The sequence below is a fragment of the Astyanax mexicanus genome, chromosome 1 (assembly GCF_023375975.1).
Source record: "Astyanax mexicanus isolate ESR-SI-001 chromosome 1, AstMex3_surface, whole genome shotgun sequence".
Taxonomy (NCBI): domain Eukaryota; kingdom Metazoa; phylum Chordata; class Actinopteri; order Characiformes; family Acestrorhamphidae; genus Astyanax; species Astyanax mexicanus.
This window is the reverse complement of record NC_064408.1, coordinates 35,092,872-35,119,944: the sequence shown is the minus strand read 5'-3', so window position 1 is coordinate 35,119,944 and position 27,073 is coordinate 35,092,872. Positions and strand designations below refer to the sequence as shown.

General features: G+C 39.0%; 1 protein-coding gene across 2 annotated transcripts in view; it reads left to right on the top strand.

Annotated features, from left to right (window-relative positions):
• Positions 1 to 27,073, top strand: part of tenm1 (teneurin transmembrane protein 1) — a 289,482-nt gene that overhangs the window by 152,397 nt on the left and 110,012 nt on the right. For both annotated transcript variants that reach the window (XM_022681019.2, XM_022681018.2), the window contains exon 4: positions 11,240 to 11,474. In XM_022681019.2, coding sequence (XP_022536740.2) covers positions 11,240 to 11,474 — 235 coding nt within the window. The remainder of the gene's footprint in view (positions 1 to 11,239; positions 11,475 to 27,073) is intronic.

Below are 27,073 nucleotides of genomic sequence, written 5' to 3'. Positions count from 1 at the left end.
CCCCCCTACCTTCTCAGAGTGTTTCATAAGCCAGATGAATAGAGTGCACAACAGCAAGGACATAAATCATTGCTTAGGCGTTTATCTCATCCTCCCCTCCCTTGTGACTCACACACACAACGCACACACACACACACACTTACGCCTTTGTTTGTATGTCTGATGTATGAAAGTTGTATGAATTCCAATCTGGCTGTTCAGACTGGGCCACAATGCCACAAACAGGAAGTGTACCAGATATTGAGTGTTTTAGATTGCAATGCCACATATTGGTATTGGCTGTGTAACTGTAACCAAAGCGAAAGTCATGCATCTTCAATGATATTCTCATATATGTGGACATATGCCACTATGAAAACAAAACATAAATAAAAAATGCTGGTTCGAATCTCTTCTGCTTGCCATCAGCAGCCGGAGTCCGAGAGAGCACAATTAGCCATGCTCTCTCTGGGGGTATAGATAGCACCCTTTCCCCACATCCGTCTGATGGTGATGTCGGTCAGCACAGGCGCCTATTAGTTAATGTATCAGAGCTTGGTCGCTGCGCTTTCCTCCAAGTGCACTGGCTACTCGGTAATGCTACATCAGCAGCAGTTAAAAAAAAAATAATAAGTGGAGTCTGACTTCACATGTGTCAGAGGTGGAGGCATGTGCCAGTCCTCACCCTCCTAGGCTTGGGGAATTGCTATTGATAGGAGGGGGTGGGGGGTGCAACTGAGTGGGTGGGGTAATCGGCATACAGTTGAGATACAATTCCTTGATCTGAAGGTAATGAATCCAGTAACTCCACTGAATATAATGATGAACAACATGCAAATAAACACGAATAGTTCCTGTAAATGTGAGTGATGTCGTATGTTTCTTGATTGGCAAACAGCCAGTCAAAACCTGCATGTTAATCAGCTCATGCATATTAATGACCACCACTCAAGCCTGTTCTGTGAACAGAAAACCTGAAAATCGGAGCCGCAGATTTTAATAAAAGCAGCAGAGGAGCTGTTTAAAAATACAGCTAAAAATACAGCAAATTATTGGGTGGGCAAACCTTATAAACATGGTATGTACTTAACAATAACTATTGTTTACTGAGAAAAAAGCACAAAGACAGTAGACCTGTAACGCTATTTATATTATCGACCTATTGTACCCATATATATATATATTACTCTGTGTGTTTGTTGCTTAGCAGTATGACCATATATCACTGTTTGCATATCACTGTATTTTGCAAAAGTTTGACCGTAAATACTGTAAATAGTTCCATAAACACTATAAATGAACCTAAAATACTCAAAATGTAAGTATTCAGAAGAGATATTTCTTAAATGTTCTGTTGCACAAGTTAGACACAAGTTTAATATCAATTTACTTATTTAATCTGTTATTATTAAAGCCATTTAAGGCATTGCAGTATTAAAATCACCCACAGTTCCCTTCTTTCTCTAGTTAACAAATAGATTCAGTTCCGTGTGTATTAATATTATCCTTCAAGTTACAGTATTAATATATTTAAACAGGGCGATAGTTACTTACTCATATTGCAGGAAGCAGAAGCTCCAGGAGTTCTCCACAAAGCTGAGCTGCTCTTACTGCAGTGTATTAGCTTGTTATGCTGACTGGCTAAGTGGCTAGCATTAGCTAGGGAGCTCTACTTAGTCTGCTTCTTTGCCGTGCTGTTATACACAGCGCTCCACAGCGCCTCCTGTGGTGTGGCGGTATGTGAAAAATGCATAACAGATGAACCGGTATACCGCCCAGCACTAGTATAGTATATTTAATGGAACAGTATATCCCTGTTTATTGTGACGTTTTGAAGTGAGAAGATGGTTATAACTGAAGCTGCCATCTTCATTGCACGAGTCAGAGCATGTGCAGTGGAGACGGGAGGTGAGGCCGTCTGACTGAATCCCGCCTACAAGTTGAATGTCCAAACCCCTCCTCTTTAGACATAAAGCTCACCCAGTTTGCCAGGTTGAGAACTCTGAACCTATAGAACGAGCTCAAGTTCAAGTACATTTGCGATGCAAAAGCAACAATCATGAACTGATGTATACATTTTTAACATTTTCATTGTTTGTACATCATTGTTTGCAGATCATGCAGATTTTATATACATTTTGTCATCTGTCTTGTAGTCCTTCTGGAGTTGTAGCTATCTCCACATATCAAACACCTTACAAAAACTGACTTGCATTTAACTCTTTTTGCTAATGGAGCTTTTTAAAAGAAGGATGCCAAGGTTTTTAGGCTGTGTAGTATTTAATGCGGGTTTCCCTTGATGCATTTTGCTTGCTTGCCTTCATGGCCGCAGCACACTGTGTTTGCCCGCTATAGTGTATTACACCTGGCAACCCGAGGTGTGGATAAAGGACTGGGAAATGGGCAGAAGACGAGATTTTAAGGAAGACATATTTTAAAGAGTTTTATTTTCCAATTTATGTTTTTTTTTTATTTTAAAGATTCTGCAGCCTTGCAGTGAGGATTTGATTGCATTCATCAACAAAAGCATCTCAACTCCTGTTAAAAGTATTTGGAAAATCACTGTTATTCCAGAGCATAAAATTTCACTGCTCTTCGGCTCAATGCTGGGTTGTTTATACATACTTTCGAGCCCACATCTGGCATCGGGCATGATGCCTGGACATTTGCATAACTACATATGTAACCTATATGAATGTGGGGTTATTAAAAATGTACTGTAATACATTAGTAAAAAGTAGTCTTTAAAAAAGAGCAAAAAAGAAATAGTTAGTTAGTGAGAGTAGAGATGGAAATAATGAATCTAAAATTGAGATCTGATGTAACGATTGTAAGGGTCACACTTATGAATATTCAAATATTAAAATGAGCCTGAATGCACATCTGCTACAGGAGACTGCAGTGTTTACACAAGTACAGCTTCGTAAATACACACACACACACACACACACACTGGATCTATGGATTTATTTCTGAATGTGTGTGTGTGTGTGTGTGTGTGTACATGCACAAAAGCATCAACTCAAGCTGACCTTTTAATGACACAATAAAAACATCAGATCAATAGTCTTAAAGCCCTGACATCTCTAAGTCACACACACACACACACACACACACACACACACAAGCACGCATGCATGCATGCTTACAAACATGTTTATTCTGTTTAATGTGCACATGCATCTCAATGCCAACTGTTTTTGTTAGTGGGATGGGGATTCACAATGTGTGTGTGTGTGTGTGTGTGTGTGCTGTGATGTGTGAACACTGCCAGCTGTTGGAGGTGTAAATGTTTCAGTTAAAACATCTCGTTCGTCCTTCAGGTGTCACTGCCTCCGCTGCTGCCTAAACACAGTTCTTCTTTGTTTGTAAGAGTGTGTTTTTGTGTGTGTGTGTGTGTGTGAGAGAGAGTATTTGTGTGTGTGTGTGTGTGTGTGTGTGTGTGTGTGTGTGTATTAATGTGACTTTGTCAAATATGTATTGGGCATTAGAACGTTAATCAGGACTGGAGTTGCCAGGTTTGTGGTTTTCCCTTCAAATTGGGCTTGTTTAAAAAGTTCAGAAGTGGTGGGGGGTGTTGTTTGGGCTAGTGTTAAAAATTATTGCAGCCACCAAAAAAAAAAAACGGCTGTTGCCTCGAATGTTACATCAACACAGTGGGCAAAGGTGTAGAAGACGACACTAAAATCAATCTTCCTTGGATTGATTAGAACAAAAGAACCTGGAGAACATAACGACATAAAGGAGAACAGTGAGAAAAGGAGAGCGAGAGAGAGAGAGAAAGAGAGAGAGAGAGAGAGAGAGAGAGAGAGAGAGAGAGAGAGAGAGAGAGAGAGAGAAAGAGTAACCAGAAATCACATAGCGATAAAAAAAACATGTTAAAGAGGAGAGAAGAGAGTTCAGGAGGGGCAAGAACAGAAATAAGGAAATAAAAGTCTTTTTTTCTTTTTTTTGCTAATTATGTTACTACTAAATGTTCTTGACTGCGATATAAAACTGTCATAAAAGAAATAATAAAGCACTACTGTTACAATATTATTCATGAATTTAAGCTAAAAAGCAGTACGGATAATAAATCCCCTGCTATTTGCTTTAAACATGTGACATATACGTTTGGGCTATTGGGCTATGATTAACTTTTTTATTAAATTTAAAGCAGTATAATGATATCATACAAAGCACATATAAAAAAATATCTAAATATATATATATATTTCTAACAAAATCTCTGATTAACAAGAGGAAAAAATACAAGGGGTGGGGAGACAAATGAGGCTGTATGTTAGATAGGGGTAAAAGAATAAAAAAGAAGATAAAATATGCATGTTATTGTATATACAGGAAGGCTGAGGCATGGCTATTATTTAAGTATCATTAATATAATGAAGAAATGTATTCCATTTGGCATAGTACTCTTTCATTCTGCCCATTATAGAAAAAAAATATGGTCATATGTGGCCACTCTAGTAAGCAACATAAGCTGTTCCAAGCTCATCCATTGATGAGAAATCAATCGTCTAACTTTTAGGCTAGTTTAAGCTTCTGAAGGGCAGGTTTTAGACTGACTTTGGGCTGGATATTTTTGTTTTCGACCTGGCAACCCTGATCAGGACTGTAATTTTGGTCTGAATCTCAGCACAGTCTGTTGCTGTGTGCCGCTGAGGACTATAAGCAGGTTTCTGTTCTGGCGACACGGCTCTGCCTCTCCTCTGCACTCTGAACCTTCTGCCTCCAATTTTCCTCTAATTTCCTCCCTATAATGAACCTTTTCACACCTCTCTCACTCCGAATCTGCTCATCTCAATCACTAAATTATGCAGACATGATGAAATAAGGGTGGAGTTTCTCTCTACAAGCATGAAGAATTGCTTTGCTGAGTAACAAATAGAAAGTAATAATGTTATAAATGTTTCATTTCGAGTATTAAATCAACAAATACGTCTGAACTTTAACTGTGTTTAACTTTGTAATTTAATATGAAGTAGAGAATGTCTTCCTCTGTCAGATAGAGGCTGGGGATGTGCATCAGAGAGAGAGAGAGATGACGGATATTTGTCAGAATTTGTCATGAGCGCGATATAGATCATAATATCATATCCTCAGTGATGATTAGATTACTTGATGTGGTTTAATATTTCTGATTCTGATTCAGAAAGGCAGGAAATTGAATTGTGTAAATTGTGCTCAGCGATGCACATTGATTTCCATAAACTCGCATTCAAAGCAGATGAATATGTGACCATATGAAAGGTTATAAGACCATAAGTGCGCACGCACACACACACATACACACACACACACACACACACTAAGACAAACACCTGCTGTGTTTTGAGACATTTGCTAGTAAATGGTGTGTAAATGCAAGGCAGGAGAACATACATAATGCTGAATGTTAAGAAAGTGTATGTATTTATGTGTGTATGTTTTGTGTGTGTGTGTGTGTGTGTGTGTGTGTGTGTGTGTGTGTGTGTGTGTGTGCGTAAGTTTTACACTCCTGCCTCTCTGCAACAGTCAAAGGTGTACGCAGTGGATTATGTGGGCCAGCCTCTGTTGCCATGGAGACCAGCCAGGGTTAATGGTCCTTCACCGTATGCGTGTGTGTCTCTGCTCGTATTTACTGTTGTGTGTGTGTGTGTGTGTGTGTGTGAGAGAGAGAGTTTCACAGTATGTGTGTGTGTGCGTACACATACATATAGTAGTGGGTTAAGAGTGGATTTTTTTATGGCTTTGTCTTTATCTGTGTTTATCCTTGTGTGTGTTTATCCTTGTGTGTGTGTGTGTGTGTGTGTGTGTGTGTTTAGACTTTTGGGCCCTATTGTACAACCTGCGCAAGGCAGGTCACGATGCTCGATGCTATCTTATGCCCCGTCAACAGTTTATTTTCATGTCTTCCGCACACCTCGCTATAAACCTCGCTATATGGAGTTTAGGAATATATTAACGCCGATGGGTGTGATGGTCTGAAGGTGGCATGTGTTCAGCTAAATTTATTGCGTGTTTTTATTTTGGCAGCGGGAAACACAGGTGCACCACTGACCGAGTTAAACCAGGACAATAGTCGTCAGCTGTGCAATCATGTCTGGAGCATCCCAAGCACAATACCACATAAAATCACTTCTTTACCACAGTAAAAAACACCTCATCCATGCTAGCATAAAATCTGGTAAAATCTTGTAGTGAAGTTGTACATGCATTAAACTCATTCCTCAATCCACAGTGTCATGTTTGTTGCATTACCACCCACAGTGGACAGTGCTGTGAACGCAGAGATTTCAGACTTCAGTGTTTAGACTCAGTGTTAAGTACAAAGATATTGAGTCTGTTCTCTTTGTTGCACAAAGTAATCATTTTTGTCTTGCCCTTATTTCACTGAAAGGAATTTTACTTTGTCCAATTATTTACGTGTTCAGTACACTGACACAGCAAATCTCTAGAGCCATTATTAACGGGCAAAAGAACCTGACCTATCTGAGTGTTTTGTGTATAACTGTGTAGCATTTTATTTTTGTTGTTTGTTTAGGATTTGACCTAATGCATGCTAACACAAATTGAATAGATGTGGTCCAATAATTAGTCCCTGGGGGTCTACACTTCACAGCCACACTATTATACTTATAACTACTAAAGGAAGTGTGATATTCTGAATAAAACCTGAACTATTTCTGTACCGTTCCTAGATCTCAGTATTTCAGACTCTCTGGAAGAATTCAATGATCCACGTTAAAGCAGCACAAAGACCTAATTATACCTGAACTGATCATTTACCACAATCAGTATTTAGCCGTCATTTAATACCCTTGTTCGAGCAGTTTTAGGAAATTTCTAAAGCAGCCTTTTAGAAACAGATAATTGCTAAGTAAGATCGTTTTCCTAATTATCTTACTTTAAATGGAAGACATGAGACAGGTCTGTAGTTGCTTAATACAGGCGCATTCAAAGGGCTCTTATTTTTAGGACTCTTGTCAAAGATTTAAGAAAAAAATATCAAGCAGGAAGGAAGTCAAATCAGTGCAAATCAGCAACTAAAGACTCATTAGTTAGAGACTTAACATTTATAAAAAGCAACGTGGCAACAGATCCAGGCAATTTCTAGTGCTCTGAGGTTTCCTCAAGGGTTTAAATCTGTTTTAAGGGCTGTTAACTGTTGAACTGAGATGTTATAGCCAGGTTTTTTAATCTGCAGTGGTGCTTGAAAGTTTGTAAACCCTTCACAAACTTCTGTTTCTATATTTCTGCATAAATATGTGCTAAAACATCCTCAGATTTTCAAGTCTTAGTTTCCATTGTAGGTTTTTACGTTAGTTTTACGTTTTTTCCGTCTGTTCAGGTTGCATGCTTCTTTGTCTCAGTTTACTCCTTGTTTCTTTGTTGTTTTTGGTTCTTTTTTCTTTTGTTTTGCTTTATTAATAAAATACCTCACATTTGCATCTGCTCTCCACGTCCTCTCTTAGCTGCATCCTGACAGTAGCTTTAAAAATATTATACTGATTCTTTTGTCACAAGAATCAGTATAACTTGACCAGTGATTTTTTTTGTGTGTGTTTATTCTAAGCTCCAAAAGTTATTCCTAAAATAAGCTAATAAACACAATATTTCACTTGCTAAGATTTAGTTCTTTTTTTTTTTTTTTTTTTTTTTTTTTTGCAGTGTAGGCTATGGCGTAGGTTGGGCATAGAGGCATAAATTGGATTTAAATACCATGTAGCCTTATAAAAGTTACCTTTCAGTAAAATACTACTGCTTGTTTTAGAGTTTTTTGCCACAAAAATCAGAATAACATGATTCAGCTGCACTACCTCCATTACACATTTCACACTACAGACTGTACTTTTATACTTTATATTTTATTGTATTTGCATTTTTATAAGTAGTGTTTTATCTTATCCTTCCTTAGTAACTTATGTGTACTGTGTACACCTGCTGCTGGATGTCCAAAATTTCCCCTCGGGGATCAATAAAGTATCTATTTATCAATAAGATGTATTGCTTTGAAATGAGATCATTTTACTTGCTAAGATTTAGCATTATTTTAAAACTTTTATTTTGCAGTGTAGGCTATGGCATTGATTGGGCATAGAAGCATGTAGCATTATAAATGTTGCCTTTCAGTAAAATGCTACCACTCGTTTTAGAGAAAACAAGTTACAGACATTACAGATTGTGGGTAAAATTACAGAGATACTGTGGTAATAATAATTACATTACGCTGCTGCACCTCCTGACATAAAACTAATCCCATCTCCTTTCTACTTTAGTCTCTTTTTTCATTCAGTGTCTCTTTCCTGATTGCTCTGTAATTGCATTAAATGGAATCTGTGTTTTTCTTTCTTTTATTCTCTCTCTCTGTCTGATCATTTCCTGTTGCCGTCTGTAATTGTGTAAGATGAACGCTCTTCCTTTGGCTCGGGCTAATGATCCGTACGTTCCCACAGCTCTGAAGGGGCGCGTGCTGAAAGAGTGTGCGCTGAAAGAGCGTGCGTCCGGCTGCGGATCAATTTATGATGGACGTTTGATTGCATTAGCGTCAGACGTCTGCTCGCGTACACCGTCGGTAACGGCTAAAGCTTAATACATTACTATAGACCAAAAGACGAGCAAATTTAATCTCCAAAACAATTTAAATCAATCTAATTCAATTCTAGCTCTGCTGAGGAAATGTAGAGAGTGTTTCAATAGCGGACTCGTTCTCTCCGGTGTTAGCCTGAATCTGTTTTAACTTCTTAATCAATGGTTCAGTAGTACTTTTAAAGCCTCACTGACCTCTGCTGTCTCTCTCGCGCGCGTTCACTCACAAACTCAAGTGTTTTTAACCACTTAAAACAAGTGTGAAAGTGTGTTTAACAAGTTTAACAAGTTAAAGTGAGTGAAGTAAGCCAGGCTCTGTGGAGCAGCTAGCATGCTAACAGCTTAGCCTAGTCGCTAGGCTAATTGTTTTCATGAGCAGAACTACAGATTAGGCTACAGATTTGTAGACAAATATTCAAAAAATAAGAGCACAGAGATTGAGAAAAAGAGAAAAAAGGTAAAGGAATCACTTTAGACGAGAAAAAGAGAAGTATATTAAGTAATTTATTAAAATTCTCTACATAATTTAATGGTTAACTTTTTTAGTGCGGGTTTGGTGTAAAGCACTCTGTTCTAGTGAAACTTCAGTCAGAGCCAGAGTTATTCACAGTGGTGGAAAGTGAAACAAGATATCTGATGAGTTTAGTTCCTCAGAAAACTCACAGACAGTTATTATATGAAATGGTTATGAAGACTGAGACACTGTTTTACCAAGGTTTCAGGTGGCTTTGAGTAAAAATTTATTTTTAAAATGTTCTCTGCATTCTCGGTGTAGGAGCGAGGCATAATAGTCTCCTCTCACAATTTTACCTTTAACATTAACCATACATATAAAACAGAAAACAGTCACAATCCTGGCATATGCTGTTTTTTAATGTCTCAGTAGTTTGTTTTCCCTCCATTTTTCTAGTGATGTACTGGCAGCATCCACTGGTCCAATGACTGGACATGCTTAGAACATGCTCACAGCGTACCATCAAGCTTTGGATATAGTATGTGTGTATATATAGTAGTCGCCTGAAATGGTTTTCAGTTAACAGCTGTGCTGAACTTGTTAAGTGTTAATTTTTTTAATTTTTTCCCTCTTTATGTGTTTGAGAGCATCAGTTGTGTTGTGAGAAGGTAGAGTCATTATATAGTAAACAGCCCTATTTGAATAATGTTCTAATCCATATTATAACAAGAACTACTCGACTAAGTAAAGAAGTACAGTCAATCCCAAAAATGTCATATCTTCAAGTGTAGCTGCAAATAACATCAAAAAATGTAATGATCTGATCTCATCAGTACCATCCCAGAAAAGGAAGAGCAAGAGTTACCTCTGTTGCACAGGATAAGTTCATCGGAGTTACCAGCCTCAGAAACCAAAGATTTACAGTACCCCAGAATAAGAATGTAAAAAATAAAGGTAAAATTCTTTATTCGTGGTCTGGATGACATTAGAAATAATGGTACCACTTTCTATGAATGTCATCTCTATAAGACGCTATAAACATACTCATAACACATTATAATGCATTCATATGGAATTATAAACATGCCTATACATATTTATAAAAAATTATAATTCATCATAGCCATGCTTATTATGCATCATGAACTGTGATTATAATACATTAATAGCTGTGTTTATAACATGTTATATGTCAATACCAAGAAACTCAGTCCCAGCTTGCAGACTGTATTATGACTAAAAAAGCTTCCAACTTACAAACACACCCTCAATAATCCTATAAATATATTTTCAACCACTGATAAATTATTCTTGTCTTGAACATAATATTAATTATAGTCAATTATAATGTATTATAACAGGTCTTTGTGCGCTCTAGGTAAAGTGCCAGACTTTCATTGTGGGACTACATTATTAAGGATATATATACACTATTTTAACATATATATTAAAAGCACAGCTTATAATGTTTTATGATTACAAGTCATAATGCTTTATAAACATGGCTATAATAGGTTATGCATTTTTATAAATATTTATAGCCGTGTTTATAATGTCTTATGATTGCATTATAATATGTTAGGAATGTGGTTATAGAGTCTAATAGAGATGACATTCATAGAAAGTGTTACCGAAATAATTTACAATGTGGGAAAAAAAAAAAAAACATTGAATGAGAAGGTGTGCCCAAATTTTGACTGGTATTTTACATATACAGTATGTGTGGCCTTTATTTGGTAACCTGACTACAAAGCAGAAAGTCAGTGATGGGCCACATCTGGGTCAGTAATGGGACGAGTAGGGGTTAAATACAAGCTCCATTTGGGTTATACACTGCATACAGGGCTTAGATGGGACTCATGTGTGATTAAGGTGGGCTGTATAAACCCACTCAGAGCCCCAGATAAGCATGTCTTGATTTTGTGAATTAGTCAGATATTTAAAAAAGTATATAAATACAAATAATAAATAATATAACATAAAATACCCATATAAGCCGCTCTAATCTAGAGATCTAGATGTAGTGTCTATGCAAAGACATTTCTGGGCAAAAGTACAGAGAGGGCAATTATAGAGAGAAAAATGAAGATTGTGAAATAGAAATAATCCCAGTTCAATTAGTACATCATATAATGTGTCTCACAGAATGAATCATTTTAATAAACCTTCTTGAATATCAGGATTCCAAAATAGTCTGTTAATGAATCTCTCTCTTTCTATCTCTTCCTCTCTCTTTAGATCTTCCCTCCAGTCCTGTGGCTCGTTTCTCCTTCAGGCCATTACCCCCTCCGCCCCCTCCCCCCCATGCCTGTACCTGTGTGCGCCCGGCGCCATCCGCTGCCCCGGAGCTAATCCAGAGAAACACGCTGCCGGCCCGCGGACACCAGAGCGAGTCCAGCAAAACAGCGCAGGATGACAGCGGCCAATCAGAAAACACCTGGGCTCTGAACAGCAACATACCACTGGAGACCAGGTTAGCGAAATGCACACACACACACACACATAAACAAATTCACACAAGTCTATGATTGGCTACTGCACATTCCACTGAACTCAAAGAACAGAACTCTGTAATGGAAGCCAGTATACAGCCAGCTATTATATTAGCTCCAAACCATTTCTGTATAAATGAAGTATATAATTAAATCTTTGAGAATACAAATGTGACCAGCAGGACCCGGCCAGCATATATCACTCTCAGCAACACAAAACATATTAACTTGCTCTTATAGCCTTCAACACTGAGACCAGACAGATATTATTATATAACTAATATATAAATCCAGAGAGAAAGCAGCCTGTGAAGGAGGATTACACTGTGATGGTGAGTGAGAGATGAGAGGGCAAGGACACGCCCAGTATGCAAATAGATGTTGCCAGGAGACAATAGGAAAAGTGGAAGTTTTCCTCAAAATGGATATAATGCACACAAAACAAGTTGTGTGAGAAACATCAGCTAAAAACCCCTGCAGAACTGTTTAGTAGACCCTGTTCAATTATGCTTTAAAAGTAAGACTCGGGCGCGGGCTCTATTTTAGCGATCAATTGTGGATCACACAGCTGGAGTTAGGGGGGTGTCGGTTACACCTTGTGCAGCTCAAAACACACAAAAGGCATGTACCAATTCTCTTAAAGTAATCATGGGTGTGTTTTTCACTCATTCCTGTTACTGGCACTCATGCCTGTTACTGGAACTCACTCCTGTTATTGGAACTCATTCCTGTTACTGGAACTCACTCCTGTTATTGGAACTCATTCCTGTTACTGAAAATCACTCCTGTTACTGGCACTCATTCCTGTTACTGGAAATCACTCCTGTTACTGGAAATCACTCCTGTTACTGGCACTCACTCCTGTTACTGGAACTCACTACTGTTACTGGCACTCATTCCTGTTACTGGAACTCACTCCTGTTACTGACAATCACTCCTGTTACTGGAACTCACTCCTGTTACTGGCTCTCATTCCTGTTACTGGAAATCACTCCTGTTACTGGCACTCATTCCTGTTACTGGAAATCACTCCTGTTACTGACACTTATTCCTGTTACTGGAAATCACTCCTGTTACTGGCACTCATTCCTGTTACTGGAAATCACTCCTGTTACTGGAAATCACTCCTGTTACTGGCACTCACTCCTGTTACTGGAACTCACTACTGTTACTGGCACTCATTCCTGTTACTGGAACTCACTCCTGTTACTGGCACTCATTCCTGTTACTGGAACTCACTCCTGTTACTGGAACTCACTCCTGTTACTGGCACTCATTCCTGTTACTGGAACTCACTCCTGTTACTGGAACTCACTCCTGTTACTGGAACTCACTCCTGTTACTGGCACTCATTCCTGTTACTGGAACTCACTCCTGTTACTGGCACTCACTCCTGTTACTGAAACTCACTCCTTTTACTGGAATTCACTCCTGTTACTGGCACTCATTCCTGTTACTGGAATTCACTCCTGTTACTGGAATTCACTCCTGTTACTGAAACTCACTCCTGTTACTGGAACTCTTTCCTGTTATTGGCACTTATTCCTGTTACTGAAACTCATTCCTGTTACTGGCACTCATTCCTGTTACTGGAAATCACTCCTGTTACTGGAACTCACTCCTGTTACTGAAACTCACTCCTGTTACTGAAACTCACTCCTGTTACTGACACTCATTCCTGATACTGGCACTCATTCCTGTTACTGGCACTCATTCCTGTTACTGGAACTCACTCCTGTTACTGAAACTCATTCCTGTTACTGGAACTCACTCCTGTTACTGAAACTCACTCCTGTTACTGGAACTCTTTCCTGTTATTGGCATTTATTCCTGTTACTGAAACTCATTCCTGTTACTGGCACTCATTCCTGTTACTGGAAATCACTCCTGTTACTGGAACTCACTCCTGTTACTGAAACTCACTCCTGTTACTGAAACTCACTCCTGTTACTGACACTCATTCCTGATACTGGCACTCATTCCTGTTACTGAAAATCACTCCTGTTACTGGAAATCACTCCTGTTACTGGCACTCATTCCTGTTACTGGAAATCACTCCTGTTACTGGCACTCATTCCTGTTACTGGAAATCACTCCTGTTACTGACACTCATTCCTGTTACTGGAAATCACTCCTGTTACTGGAAATCACTCCTGTTACTGGAACTCACTACTGTTACTGGCACTCATTCCTGTTACTGGAAATCACTCCTGTTACTGGAAATCACTCCTGTTACTGGAACTCACTCCTGTTACTGGAACTCACTCCTGTTACTGAAACTCACTCCTGTTACTGAAACTCACTCCTGTTACTGAAACTCATTCCTGTCACTGGCACTCATTCCTGTTACTGAAACTCATTCCTGTTACTGAAACTCATTCCTGTTACTGGCACTCATTCCTGTTACTGGAAATCACTCCTGTTACTGAAACTCACTCCTGTTACTGAAACTCACTCCTGTTACTGGCACTCATTCCAGTCCTTTTGAGTGAAATGGCCTCTGTGCCGTTTGCAGGTTTGGAGCTGCAGATTTTGCACCCTTACAATACCAAAGCCACACCGACACGCCCTAAATCCAGCTGCGCACTGCGCAATCGACGTCTCATCTTTAGATCACTAAAATAGGACCCTAAGTGTCATTTTAAGGCTTTTGTTTAGGGCTTACAAACACACACACACACACACTCACAAACACACACACACACATTATGTCTGGATTTGGTTTGTGAGAGAAAAATGCATGTTATAGAGTGTGATAGAGAAAGACAGATGGAGAAGGAAAAAGAGAGTAAGAGAGAGAGCGAGAGAGAAGTGGGGGAAAGAGAGACGGCAGTATGATGGAGGGATGGCCAATTCTCTGCTGAGCGAAAGAGAGAAATGGAGGAATAAATAAAAGATGAGAGGAGGAAATCTTTGTGTTGAAAGGAAATGAAGCTGTCTGCTTTGGGACACACACACACACAGACTTGTCCCAGAAAAGAATGAAAGCCTTGTCACTGTGTGCGACTGTGTGTGTGTGTGTGTGTGTGTGTGTGTGTGTGTGTGTGTGTGTGAGTGACTCGTGCATGCTGCAGGATATGACAGAGTGTTTCAGTGTAGAGTGTGTGAGCTGGTCAGAACTGCCATAAATACATATAAAATAATCGACAACAAATCTGAGAAATATCTGCTACTAGTCAGCATCTATAACAGCTCCATATTTTCCATATTTATTTCTAGATTTATGTTTATATTTACTGCATATCTGAGATTTAGCTAAACTGCTTTGTTTTATACGGGTGTCACAATAAGTCTGAATGATTTGAAAAACATAAAGCGGAATCTGTAACCAAGACAACTGTTTCTGACAGATCTGGCATTTATGTTTAGAGTCAGAAAAATGGTTTTGCAGCCAGAATAAATCCAAACACTTATAAGGCCACTGCACATCAGATTTTCCATGTCACGCCATGACACATTGCAGAGCAGAGTAAATAACTGCAGGTCTCACTTTCCTCAGTGAAAATCAGTGTTCATGATTCAATAACAAAAAAAGAGACTTGTGTGAAAATAATATCCATGAGAGAATTCCAAAGCAAAAAAACACTGCTGACCAAAAAGAACACAACGGCCCATCTCACATTTGCCAAAGAACATCTTAATGATCCCAGGATCATATTCTGTGGACTGAAGAGACAAAAATATCACTTTTTGGAAGGTGTCTCATTACATCTGGCAAAAAAACTCATAATTTCAGAAAAAGAACATCATACTAAATGTAAACCTTGTGGTGGTAGTATTGTGATGGTCCTGTGGCTGCTTTGTTGCATCAGGGATTGGATAACGTGCTGTAATAGATGGAAGCAGGAATGCAGGAAGCAGTGCTGTTTACCAGACAATCCTGAAGGAGAATATCCGGCCATTTTTTCTGTGACCTCAAGCTCAGCTCTACTTGGGTTCTGCAGCAGGACAATGACCCAAACCACACAAACAAGTCCACCTCTGAATGGTTTAAAAAAAAACAAAAAAATGAAGGTTTTGGAGTGGCCTAGTCAAAGTCTGTTTAAGATGCTATGAAATGATCTTATGCTGGAAAACCCTCCAGTGTTGCTGAATTAAAACAATTCTGTAAAGAAGAGTGAGACAAAATTTCTCCGCAGAGATGTGAAAGACTCATTACCTGTTATTGCAAACTCTTGATTGCAGTTGTTGCCATCAAGTTATTAGATTTAGGTGTCAAATATTTTTTACACATAGGACCAGGTTGGCTCAAATATTTTGTTTCCTAATAAATTAAATTATCATTTAAAAACTTAAAAACTGCTTTTTATATTTACTTAGGTTAAATATTTAAATGTGTTTGCCAATCTGAAAAATGTAAATATGAAAAAAAAAAAACAAGCAATAATATTAGAAAAATGTAGGGGGCAAATCCTTTTTTTTTACAGCACTGTATGCATCTGAAATAGGCAGCCTAGTGCATCATTATAGTCATTATGGCTTAGAAATAATGTGTTTAGGGGAGGGAAGGGGGGGTAGTGCAGACTAATCTTTTGTCATTAATGGCATTTTTCCCCTTACATTACTTTTACTTTTATACTTTAAGTAGTTTTAAATCCAGTACTTTTACATTTTAACTTGAATAAAAACAGTCTAGTTGTGGTCTCTAGTATGAATGAATGCCATGTGAGCCGTCTTTTGGGGAAAAAAAGTGCTCAGGTGTTTCTGTTTTGCCCTGCTTTATTTCACTGAATTAGTGGTCTTTTGGCTCTAGCTCATGAATATTCATACATGCTAATATATCACCTCTGACTGGCTAGCAGCACTGCAGCAGAGAACACAACCTAATAGCCCGGGTTCAGTAGTGCCTGTGGGCGGTCCTGAGCCGAAGTGGGCGAGTCCATGAAGTCACTGGTTAACGCAGACCTCCTAATGTCTCTCTGATCAACTTGTATTTCTGAGGGTTTTCTTTTAATAGCTACTGCAGACAGTGGAGGCTACGGAACAGTTTCATATGCAGCATGCATATATAACTCAGAGAGACCTATAGTATTATACAAAGAACAAGAAAAAAATGATTTTTAAACTTCTACAGAAGTATTTTAAACCTGAGTATCCATACTTCTATCTGAGTGATGAATGTCAATACTTTTGACACCTTTGATATTCTCGGTTGTTTATAGGCTACTTTCGGAAAAGGGAGTGTTCTTTATCCCAAATAAGATTTAATACGCTTAACAAAACAGCATTTACTGGTTAAGTAACTGCCCGATTAAAATGTTAGAGTTAGAGTGCTGTAAAACATGCATTGGACATGCTAAAGGAGTCAGTCGAGCATCGTCTCATTCTGCCCATTATTGTCAGTAACATAACAGTTCATAACAGATACAGTATCAGAATTGGGGCAACATGATTGGTAGACAGTCTGCTGCTGTCTACTAATGTCTTCTCTCCCTGCGTTCTTTGTGTTACAAGAGTTACGAAAACCTGAGTTTAATAAGCAAAGTCTTGTAAAAGCTAGCCCATAATAATATGCTATAAAGATTTAATGCTGGTATCAGACTTCATTTGAGTGTTGGATGTGGGAGAACTATGCAGGGGGTCCTAACAAAAGAATTCTATTCCCTCAGGTTTTTAATTTTGGGTTAGGTATTTTAAGAAACTATTTCTTTCTCTGGGGATTTTAGAAACTCTTCAGTGGAATAAACCTCTGAGAGCTCTGCTCTGTGAGGAGGAACATGCTGGTGCAGAGCTTTATAATAAGTCAATAATGAGATTTAGAAGCTTTTAAGATTTTGGGGGGGCTGTGGGAGGGATGCTAAAACTCCAGAAACTCCAGAAATCTCTTATTACATGTTTCTCAGATGCTACAAAGGTAACAGCAGAGTTTTGAACCCCAGAAGGCGTGATAGCGAATCAGAACTACCTGAGAGTAAAGGGTGAGTCAGTAATAATCCAGCGGTTTGTAAATGAACGACTGCACTGCTCTTTCAGAGTCACTGTAGAATAAAAATGACCTGATTTAAATAGATTTCCTCAATCTCTTAATGTGAAATTTAACAATGAAGCCCAGATTGAATTTCATCCCAAGGTTTCAGGGGCAGGATTCACATTAGCAGCGGAATAGATAAGTGAAGAGACAAATTTGAAGCCTTATGGAACTTTTACCTTATCCTCCTTAATGCCAGCGCAATTAATGTGCTCAATACAACTGCAGGTTCAATTAACTTGATATATAGCCGAGACGTTAAGACATAAAAACAGAATCTGTGTGTTTACCAATCCACTGCTGAGGTGCCTAGGGCTAGTCCTAAATCCTTTACCCTGACTCATTATACTGGCTCTCTAATGGTTCTGCACTCTTAAAATAAAGATGCTACAAAGGATTATATAAGCAATGCCATAGAGTTTCTGAGAAATTTGCCTTGAAACAGGTTCCAAAAAGCTTTATGATGAGCAGATTATTAAATTGGTTTAATTTTTTTTTAACTCTTGTGATGTTGGCTGAAGATGAAACTGAAACTTCATGTGAAGCGTTGCTCTTTTGCATGTGCACACTAGTTTAGGAGAATTCACTGATCAGGCAAGGGTCAGATATACATGGTAATATTACAGATATCAGGTTTAGTCCACTTTACCCGTATGTGTGAACTAGGGGTGTGTCATATTGTACCATACTCTGTAATATTGCCATAATTTCTAATAGATAGATAGATAGATTGTTGTGCTGCCTTGTCAAACCGTGCTTCCCTAGTGTTTATTTAAGGTCTCGGTAAAACGCAGAATCAACCGGAGATCCGATTTAAACCTATAGCAACCTATAGACACAAGACAGTGTCGGCTCTGCTGCAGCCCGGCTTCAGCTCTGTCTGTGGGCGGTCCCAAGCCAAGGTGGGTGAGGCCATGAACTCACAGGTTGACGTAGACATGGTGCTCGTTTTTCTGAGTTTTTTGTTTTTTTTGTTCGTAGCTACTGCAGACAATGGGGGTTAAAGAACAGTTTCATATGCAGCAAGAGTATATAACTCGGACAGACCTATTGTATTTCACAAAGAACAAGAAAAAGTGTATTTTAGCAGAAGCTGAGCTTCTTCTTATCATTTTACTTCAGTGTTTTGCCACATCGGCAAGAATATTGTTAACTCAAAAATACCCTGAAATATTGTACTAATATTTTATGGCCCACAATATATCACATACAGTATATGTGATATTCACAATATATAAATTCAAAATCACCATTACAATTGGCGTATGCACAACAGTTACATCAAATGTGTTGTGTTCTTTTTTTTTCTTGCTGCTTGATATGAAAGGAAAATTCTCATTGCTTTCATTTATAATGACATATCATGACTTTAATACCGAACATTTCAACAAACAAATCCTCTATAAAACATTTTCATTTTGAAGAGCCCTTTAACCAAGCAAAGAACCCTGTAAGCACACAGATTGTTCATTGAGTTGTCAGATCGTAGCCCAGAACAGCTCCAGAGTTACTTTAAGAATGGTGTGGAAGGTTGTTAGAGGGAAGCTCAGCAGGGAGGTGAATTACCAGGAGCAAAGCTGAAGCTGAACTCTACTGGGTGTCTACATTAATGGGGTTTGGGCATCCCTGCCTCAGGCAAATCCTGTGATAGAGCAGTGTTACTCCAGCTGCAGCAGCAGTGTGAACTACTGTTCTAATGAAACCAGTCAATACATTCATTACAGCTCCAGTGATCCATTCATTTAAATCAATTGAAAATAATAGTTAAAAAATGATTCATAAAATATACTGAAAAATCGATTGTAGATCAATTCTGAACATGATTGTCATTCGGTCAATAATCGGCCAATGCTGAGACCTAATCAGATCATATGAACCATATAATGTAGTTGCAGCATTGATACACAATGTCTCAGGACTCTGTAATTATTCACTTAATTTATAGATTATAATATGGAACTTGCACACAGCTTCCTTGTTACCTTTTTCATATTTGATGTCTTTACAGTATCTGAATCCCACTCACATTTGTGTAGAATGTGTTGAGCTTCTTTGGAACAAAGGTCGAGTAAAGACTTTTAACACTACTTACTAACCAGATATCCCTCTTAAGAGTACATCATTCTCTAGAACAACTACTAGTGTTATAGTACTGAGTCCGGTCTCGAGGCCAAAAACGAGCAGTTTCTGTCTCGTTTTAGATTCGACCTCATGTGGAATCGATCTTGTCTTGGTCTCAGGGTGAGGTGGACTCTGAGACTGTGGACGAGACCGGCTGAGCCCAAATGCCCTGTCTGACGTGAAGTTCATTAGAAACTGGACCTGGGATAGTACTAAAGCTACTGACGAGCTAGCTAACCTTAGCAACGAGCTAGCTAACCTTAGCAATATGCTAGCTAACCTTGGCAATGAGCTAAATTACACAGTTATGTTACCGGGAAAACAATTAAAGCTAGCAACGAGCTAGCTAACCATAGCAATGAGCTAGCTAACCTTAGTGACGAGCTAAATTACACATAAATAAAGCTAACAACCAGCTAGTTAACCTTAACAATGAGATAGCTAGCCTTATCAATGAGCTAGCTAACCTTAGCAATGAGCTAGCTAACCTTAGTGATGAGCAAAATTGCACACTAATGTTACCGGGAAGAGAACTAAACCTAGCAACGAACTAGCTAACCTTAGTGATAAGCTACCTAACCTTAGTGATGAGCATGCTAAACTTAGCGATGAGCTAAATTACACACTAATGGTACTGGGAAGAGTACCAAAGCTAGGAACGAGCTAGCTAACTTTAGCGATGAGGTAGGTAACCTAAGCGACAAGCTAGCTAAAATACTAATGCTACCAGGGAGAGAACTACCATTAGTGATAAGCTAGCTAACCTTAGCGATGAACTAGCTTACTGTAGTGATGAGCTGTTTCTGGCTAAATTGTGATTGGTTTTTTTTTTTCATTTTAGAATAAAAATGAATGGGATTTGAATTAAAATTTTTATTTTTAAATCTTAGTCTGATCTTAGCCTTGGTCTCAGGACACTGCAATTTTTCATTTAATTTCTAGATGGCACACAGCTTCCTTTTGTTTCCTTTTCTTTATTGTATGTCATTACTGTATCTGAATCCCATTTACATTTGTGTAGAATGTGTTGAGCTTCTTTGGAACAAAAAAGGTTGAGTAAAGACTTTTAACACTACTCACTAACTGGATTCCCCTCTTAAGAGCACATCACTCCAGTTTAGCCCAGTAGTACATTGAATATCAGGACACAGCAGAGTAGAGCAGCTCCAGAGTTACTTTAAGAATGGTTTGGAAGGTTGTTAGAGGGAAGCTCAGTAGGGAGGTGCATTACCTGGAGCAAAGCTGAAGCTGAACTCTACTGGGTTTCTACTTAAATAGATTTGGGCATCCCTGCCTCAGGCAAACCCCGTGATTCTGTGCTCTCTCTCTATAAGGGTGACTTTGTGCTTCCATGTGAAACATGTTCATATTCGCTGACACGTCAAGCTCTCCAAAATGAACTTTCTCAATTAAAACCGGATCAATGCGCCAACATAATGCACACACTCCTCTTATCAGCATAATCCATCGCTCTCAGCCGCCGCTGATCCAGTCAATGCAAAGATGCCTGTAGTTTTTGTCATCACTGTCAGTCATAATGCACAGCGAAGATTCGCCTCATCAGCATAAATTCACTTTAATCAATGGGCAGTGTGGTCCTGCCTGTTGTTTTACTTACTTTTATCCTGCAGATCCTTCTGTAATGTTGTGTGTCCCAGAAATACACAGATAAAACATATCATTATGACCACCTTCCTGTTTCTAAACACATTGTTCAAGGATTTAGGACACATTGTAGTTAGTTATAACATACTTTGTGGAAAAGCCAGCGTACTGTTCTTTGTCATTTTCTTTTTTTTCTGTTTGCTTCTTATTATTCTCACCACAACATTATATGTAGTATTGTGCTTTTTGGAGCGATAGTATGTACAGTTTTTATACTTTTTTTGGTTAAAATTTTTCCCATAGTGATCAATTCAAAAGTGTCTGCAAACTTTTGACAAAATGTCAAACAGGTCTACAGGTCAAATATTTATCTAAATGTTTTTGGACACTGCTCTATTAGCCTGGAGTATTCGCATTCCACCATTTATCCAAATGTTTTTGGACACTGCTCTATTAGCCTGGAGTATTCACACTCCACCATTTATCCAAATGTTTTTGGACACTGCTCTATTAGCCTGGAGTATTCGCATTCCACCATTTATCCAAATGTTTTTGGACACTGCTCTATTAGCCTGGAGTATTCGCATTCCACCATTTATCCAAATGTTTTTGGACACTGCTCTATTAGCCTGGAGTATTCACACTCCACCATTTATCCAAATGTTTTTGGACACTGCTCTATTAGCCTGGAGTATTCGCATTCCACCATTTATCCAAATGTTTTTGGACACTGCTCTATTAGCCTGGAGTATTCGCATTCCACCATTTATCCAAATGTTTTTGGACACTGCTCTATTAGCCTGGAGTATTCACATTCCACCATTTATCCAAATGTTTTTGGACACTGCTCTATTAGCCTGGAGTATTCGCATTCCACCATTTATTCAAATGTTTTTGGACACTGCTCTATTAGCCTGGAGTATTCGCATTCCACCATTTATCCAAATGTTTTTGGACACTGCTCTATTAGCCTGGAGTATTCGCATTCCACCATTTATCCAAATGTTTTTGGACACTGCTCTATTAGCCTGGAGTATTCGCATTCCACCATTTATCCAAATGTTTTTGGACACTGCTCTATTAGTCATGGCAGCTGTCTAGCAACGCCACAACAACTGCCTAACAACTGATAGCAACTGCCTAGCAAGCAATTAGCAACACTTTAGCAACCAATTGCAATACCTTGGCAACTGCCAAGCAACACTTTAGCAACCACCTGGAACACCTTAGCAACCACCTGGTATATGTTAACAAATGTCTAGCAACACATTAGCACCCACCACAGATATGCTCACAACCACTTTAAAACACCTTAACAATCACTTTATATATGATAGGAAGTGCCTAGCATCCAATTAGCAACACCACCTTAGCAACCACCTGGAATTTGTTAGCAACTGCCTGGCAATATATAATCAGCAACCACAACAGATATGATAGCAACCATCTAGCAACCACTTAACAACGCCTTAACAAGCACCGGAAACACCTTAGCAACTGCCTAGCAACCCCTTAGCAACCACCCATGTCTTACATATTTGTGAGGGTTGCTGATATGTTGCTAGGAAGTTGCTAACATATTCCAGGTGGTTGCAAAGGTGCTGCTATTTGGATCCTAGGTACTTACTATATCTACATCTAACATGGTGGTTAAGGTGTTTTAAAGTGGCTGTTCGCATATCTGTTGTGGGGGCTAATGTGTTGCAAGGCAGTTGATAGCATATACCAGGTAGTTGCTAAGGTGTTCCAGGTGGTTGCTACGGTGTTGCTTGGCAGTTGCCAGGGTATTGCAAGTGGTTGCTAAAAAAAAAAATCTATCCATCAACAGCTTAACCAAACCTTAGCAAGGACCTGGAATACAGTACCAAAGACTTAAGAACACCTTAACAACCACATGGTAAACCCTAGCAACAGCACAGCAACCACTTTTCACACTCTTCTAAAAAAAAAACTATTCAACAACAAGTCAAATTTTTTTTGTGCACAATTTGCGCACTTTACTTTTTTAAGCCAACTTAAAGTTTGTTCACAAAACTTTTCCTTGCTAGTTACAGACTGTGGAGCTTCTGTTTCTCTGCATATTTGCAGACACAGCAGTGCTGAAAATGTGAAAATGACCCACCAGCCGAGTAATATCTGCTCTGTGGTGGTCTCTCCTGTGAGCACCTGACCATTAAAGAACATGAGGATAGAAGGATAATAAAGTATGCAGAGAAACAGATACAGAACTACAGGCTGCAATTACAAAAATATACACTGTCTGGCCAAAAGAAAAGTCGCCGCCTAGATTTAAATAAGTAAATGATGTGGGGTTAAAGCTGCCATTGATCAGGTGTAGGTTCAGCAACAGTATGTACTGAAAGAATGAGGTCAGCTGACTACCTGAATATACCTTATTCCAACATTAGATTTTTTCTTCTATGATGGCACGGGCATATTCCAAGATGACAATAGACCACTGAAGTCGTGTCGTCATTTTGTAGTCGGCGCCATGTTGTTTATGCCCATATTTGGGGTTCCATGTCTAAGCGGTCCATGTAAACGGCAACTTTGAATGGGCTTTTCAAAAACTAGCCTCCTGTTACATTCTGTGGTAAATAAATATGTTCAGAACCCTGTACGCTTTGTTTTGTGTACATTTACCTCCTAAATATCATTGGATCCTCTGAATTTCGAGATATTTTAGGGGAGTAATCAGAAAATTGTGTGATGTTGAGCAGTGTAGTCTGTGTTAGAGCTTTAAAAGGCAGATAATAAGAGAAAGTGGCTCTCAGTTCGGCAGCGCTTCCCTGCAGGTTTAGTATTTAATTACGGTCATTAGTTTATACTAATTACAACACCTGACCCAAATAATCACCTAACAACTAACTAATCAACTAACTACCTGCCCTCACTGAGGCGACAACCAACCAGAAACACCAATTTATTTCACTGCGTAATAAAGACGGTAAATGTTAAAACATGTAACAGCTGGTTCTGGAGTAGCACTGACCTGTTTTAGAGATTTTATGCTGTGACGCTCTCAGCTCTCCTCAGTAAGCGCAGTTAGTTCATTAGTTGGCTCAGCTGGGTGTAATATGCTGTAAACTTACGGCCGGATTTTGCTGGTGTTGCGCCGAAAAATAGTCCCCGCCAGATCTCTCCAGTGGAACTGGGAGGTAAGTTCACTCCGCTGTAGCATTAGCTTAAAGTTAGCATTTTTCTCATTACGACCCTTAAACGATCTCGTAATTCAGAGGACCCAGTGTTTTTCAGGAGTAAAATGTACATAGAATAAAACGTACAGAGATCTAAACAGATTTATTTACCACAGAATGTGATAGAGACGGATTTTTAAAAACCCTATTTATTTTTCTCATAGGGAAAAAACGCTTAGGCATGGAAGCCGTACGAGGACTACAGAATGACACATGACTTTAGTGGTCTATGCCAATGTGAAAGTGTCATGCTCCTATATCTCTCACACTCAGCTCAACCTGTAATCTCCAGTCTCCGGACTACAATGCCCAGGATGCACCACACACTGACATCACACCCAATCCCGATCACATGACACAGCACATGACACTTCCAGGAAGCAAATCACTGGAATTCTAATCAGCTGTTTTAGACTCTATTTAAGGGGCTCAGTTCTACCTGTCCTTTGCTGAGTATTGATTGTTTTTCCTCGTACAGCATATTTTCTTACATGTTTTTTAATCTCTCGTTTCTGACCCTGCTTTGTATTTTTCCTAACCTTGGTTTTTACCTGCCCTCTGAAATAGCCCTGCCTGTTTCTCGTTTCTGGTATGCCTTTGCTTTGCTTTGCTACTTCTGTTTACTGGTATCGACCTTGTTTCGTTTGACCATTCCTCTGCCTTAACCTTTTGTAAATAAAGTATATTTTGATTTACATCTGCATGTATGTGAGTTCTGCTGAGCCCATCCATGAGAGAAAGAGAAAGAGTGATTCAGAGAGCATGAGATCATCATTTTCACACATGGATTGTTCACCACAGAACCCAGACCTTAATCCCATTGAGAATCTTTGGAATGTGCTGGAGAAGACTTTGTGCAGCGGTCAGACTATACCATCACCAATGCTGCAACATCTTGGTGAAGATAGATTGAAGATTGATTAAATCTTGTGATATTAGCAGAAGCTTATTGAAACAATTAGGCCTGTCACGATAACAACATTTTCAGGACGATATATTGTCCCAGAAATGATTGCGATAAACGATAATATTGTCATTTTAAAGTGCCACTATAGAAAATGCTTTTTTCCTGCTTCTGGTCTCCACAAAGGAGCTTAAAGAAAATGTGCCACAGTAATAATATACTAGCGTAATAATACTATTACACCATTTTACAGTTAAACTAACTTTTTATTATTAAGAACAGACATTGGGCTTCCAATATAAAAAAATAATAATATCCTAAATAAATAAAACAAAGAAAGTACAACCACCCCCGGACTCTGTGGGTTCTGAGAAAACTGCACTTAATATTAAACATGATCAAAGACACCGGAGACACCGAATACGGCTTTAAAACAGTCGTACGATAAGTCGAAAACATAGTTATTGCGTCAGGCCTAGAAACAATACCACAGTGAATGCATGCCACAATCAAAGATAAAGACAGTCCAGTGAAATTTTAGTGTGACCTTTTTTTTTGGTGGTGACAGTGTAGATAATGGGTGCAGAAACGAGTAGATGGTCATAATCATTATGCTTGATCGATGTGTACATTTGTTTTTAGTGATATCTGCCCAGTTCTACCAGATGTTCACCACACACTGTAGCACACAGTTTTCCATTACCGGAAGGCAGCTTGTTTTATTGGCGGCATTATCAAAGGAACATTTTTGTTTTATTCATTTTATTTGCCGCATTACCCGAGAAGCGTTGTGTTTTATTCATTTATTTTCTCCATAGAGAAGAGTTTGGTGTTTGTTTGAAACAATAGCGGAGACCGGGGGTGCGGGGACTGATAAGGAGGTTTATTTTGAGAGCGTGGAAAATTGATTTGCCAACCGGTTAACCTAATCTTTCATGTTAGCATTTTCTCTCCTTCTCTCTCTCTCTCTCTCTCTTTCTTTTCTCTCTTTTTCTTCCTCTCGCTCTCTCTCTCTCACTATCTCTCTCGCTCCGCCTTGCGCTCTCTGTGAAGATCTAAGTGTTCACCAGTTTTGTCTTTATTGTTATTCTAAATTTAAAAAGGGAAAAGGGGAAAATCAGCCAGGGATGTAATGGGAGTTTTAAATGAAGATGGTTCGAGGGGAAGCTAAATCAGTCTCCTCGCAGCTGTAAGGCAGCGAGCGCAAGCGTCCATCTTTGTGAAGGTTTAAATGAGGTTCAGCAGCTTGTTGAAGAAGGCGTTTTTTTTTTTGTAAACAAATTCTGGAACAAGGCGGGAAACAGTGCGCGAGATTGTATGTGCATTCATCAAGGCGACGTACGCATTTATGCCCCATATTTTCACAGGAGCCTCTACTCGTATTGATGCAGTCATGCTTTCCTGCCTCATAAGCATAATGTGAATATAAACAGGGCCGCGGGTCCAGCGCTGGAGCCGATTACACGCGCGGCCATCGATCGGTTTCATTGACTTACTCGGATTCTGCGAAAGCCTAAATCCTAAGTTATGCATGGCTGCATTACCATAAACCCTCGCGTCTACTGTAGCCCACTCAAGGCTGCGTTAAGAGTACCACAGTTCAGAGAGTGAATCATGTCTTATCTGAGGGAAATAAGCCTCCTGGCTTTTTGTTTGTGTGCTTTCTCAGACTCTTAGACTGTTCTACTGTTTTTCTTTACGGCATAACCCCTTTAAACAACAGTTCAAATAGTGCTGCTTGTTTAAACGTGGAAGACTCTTTTACTCCAACAGCAGCAGCAGGAG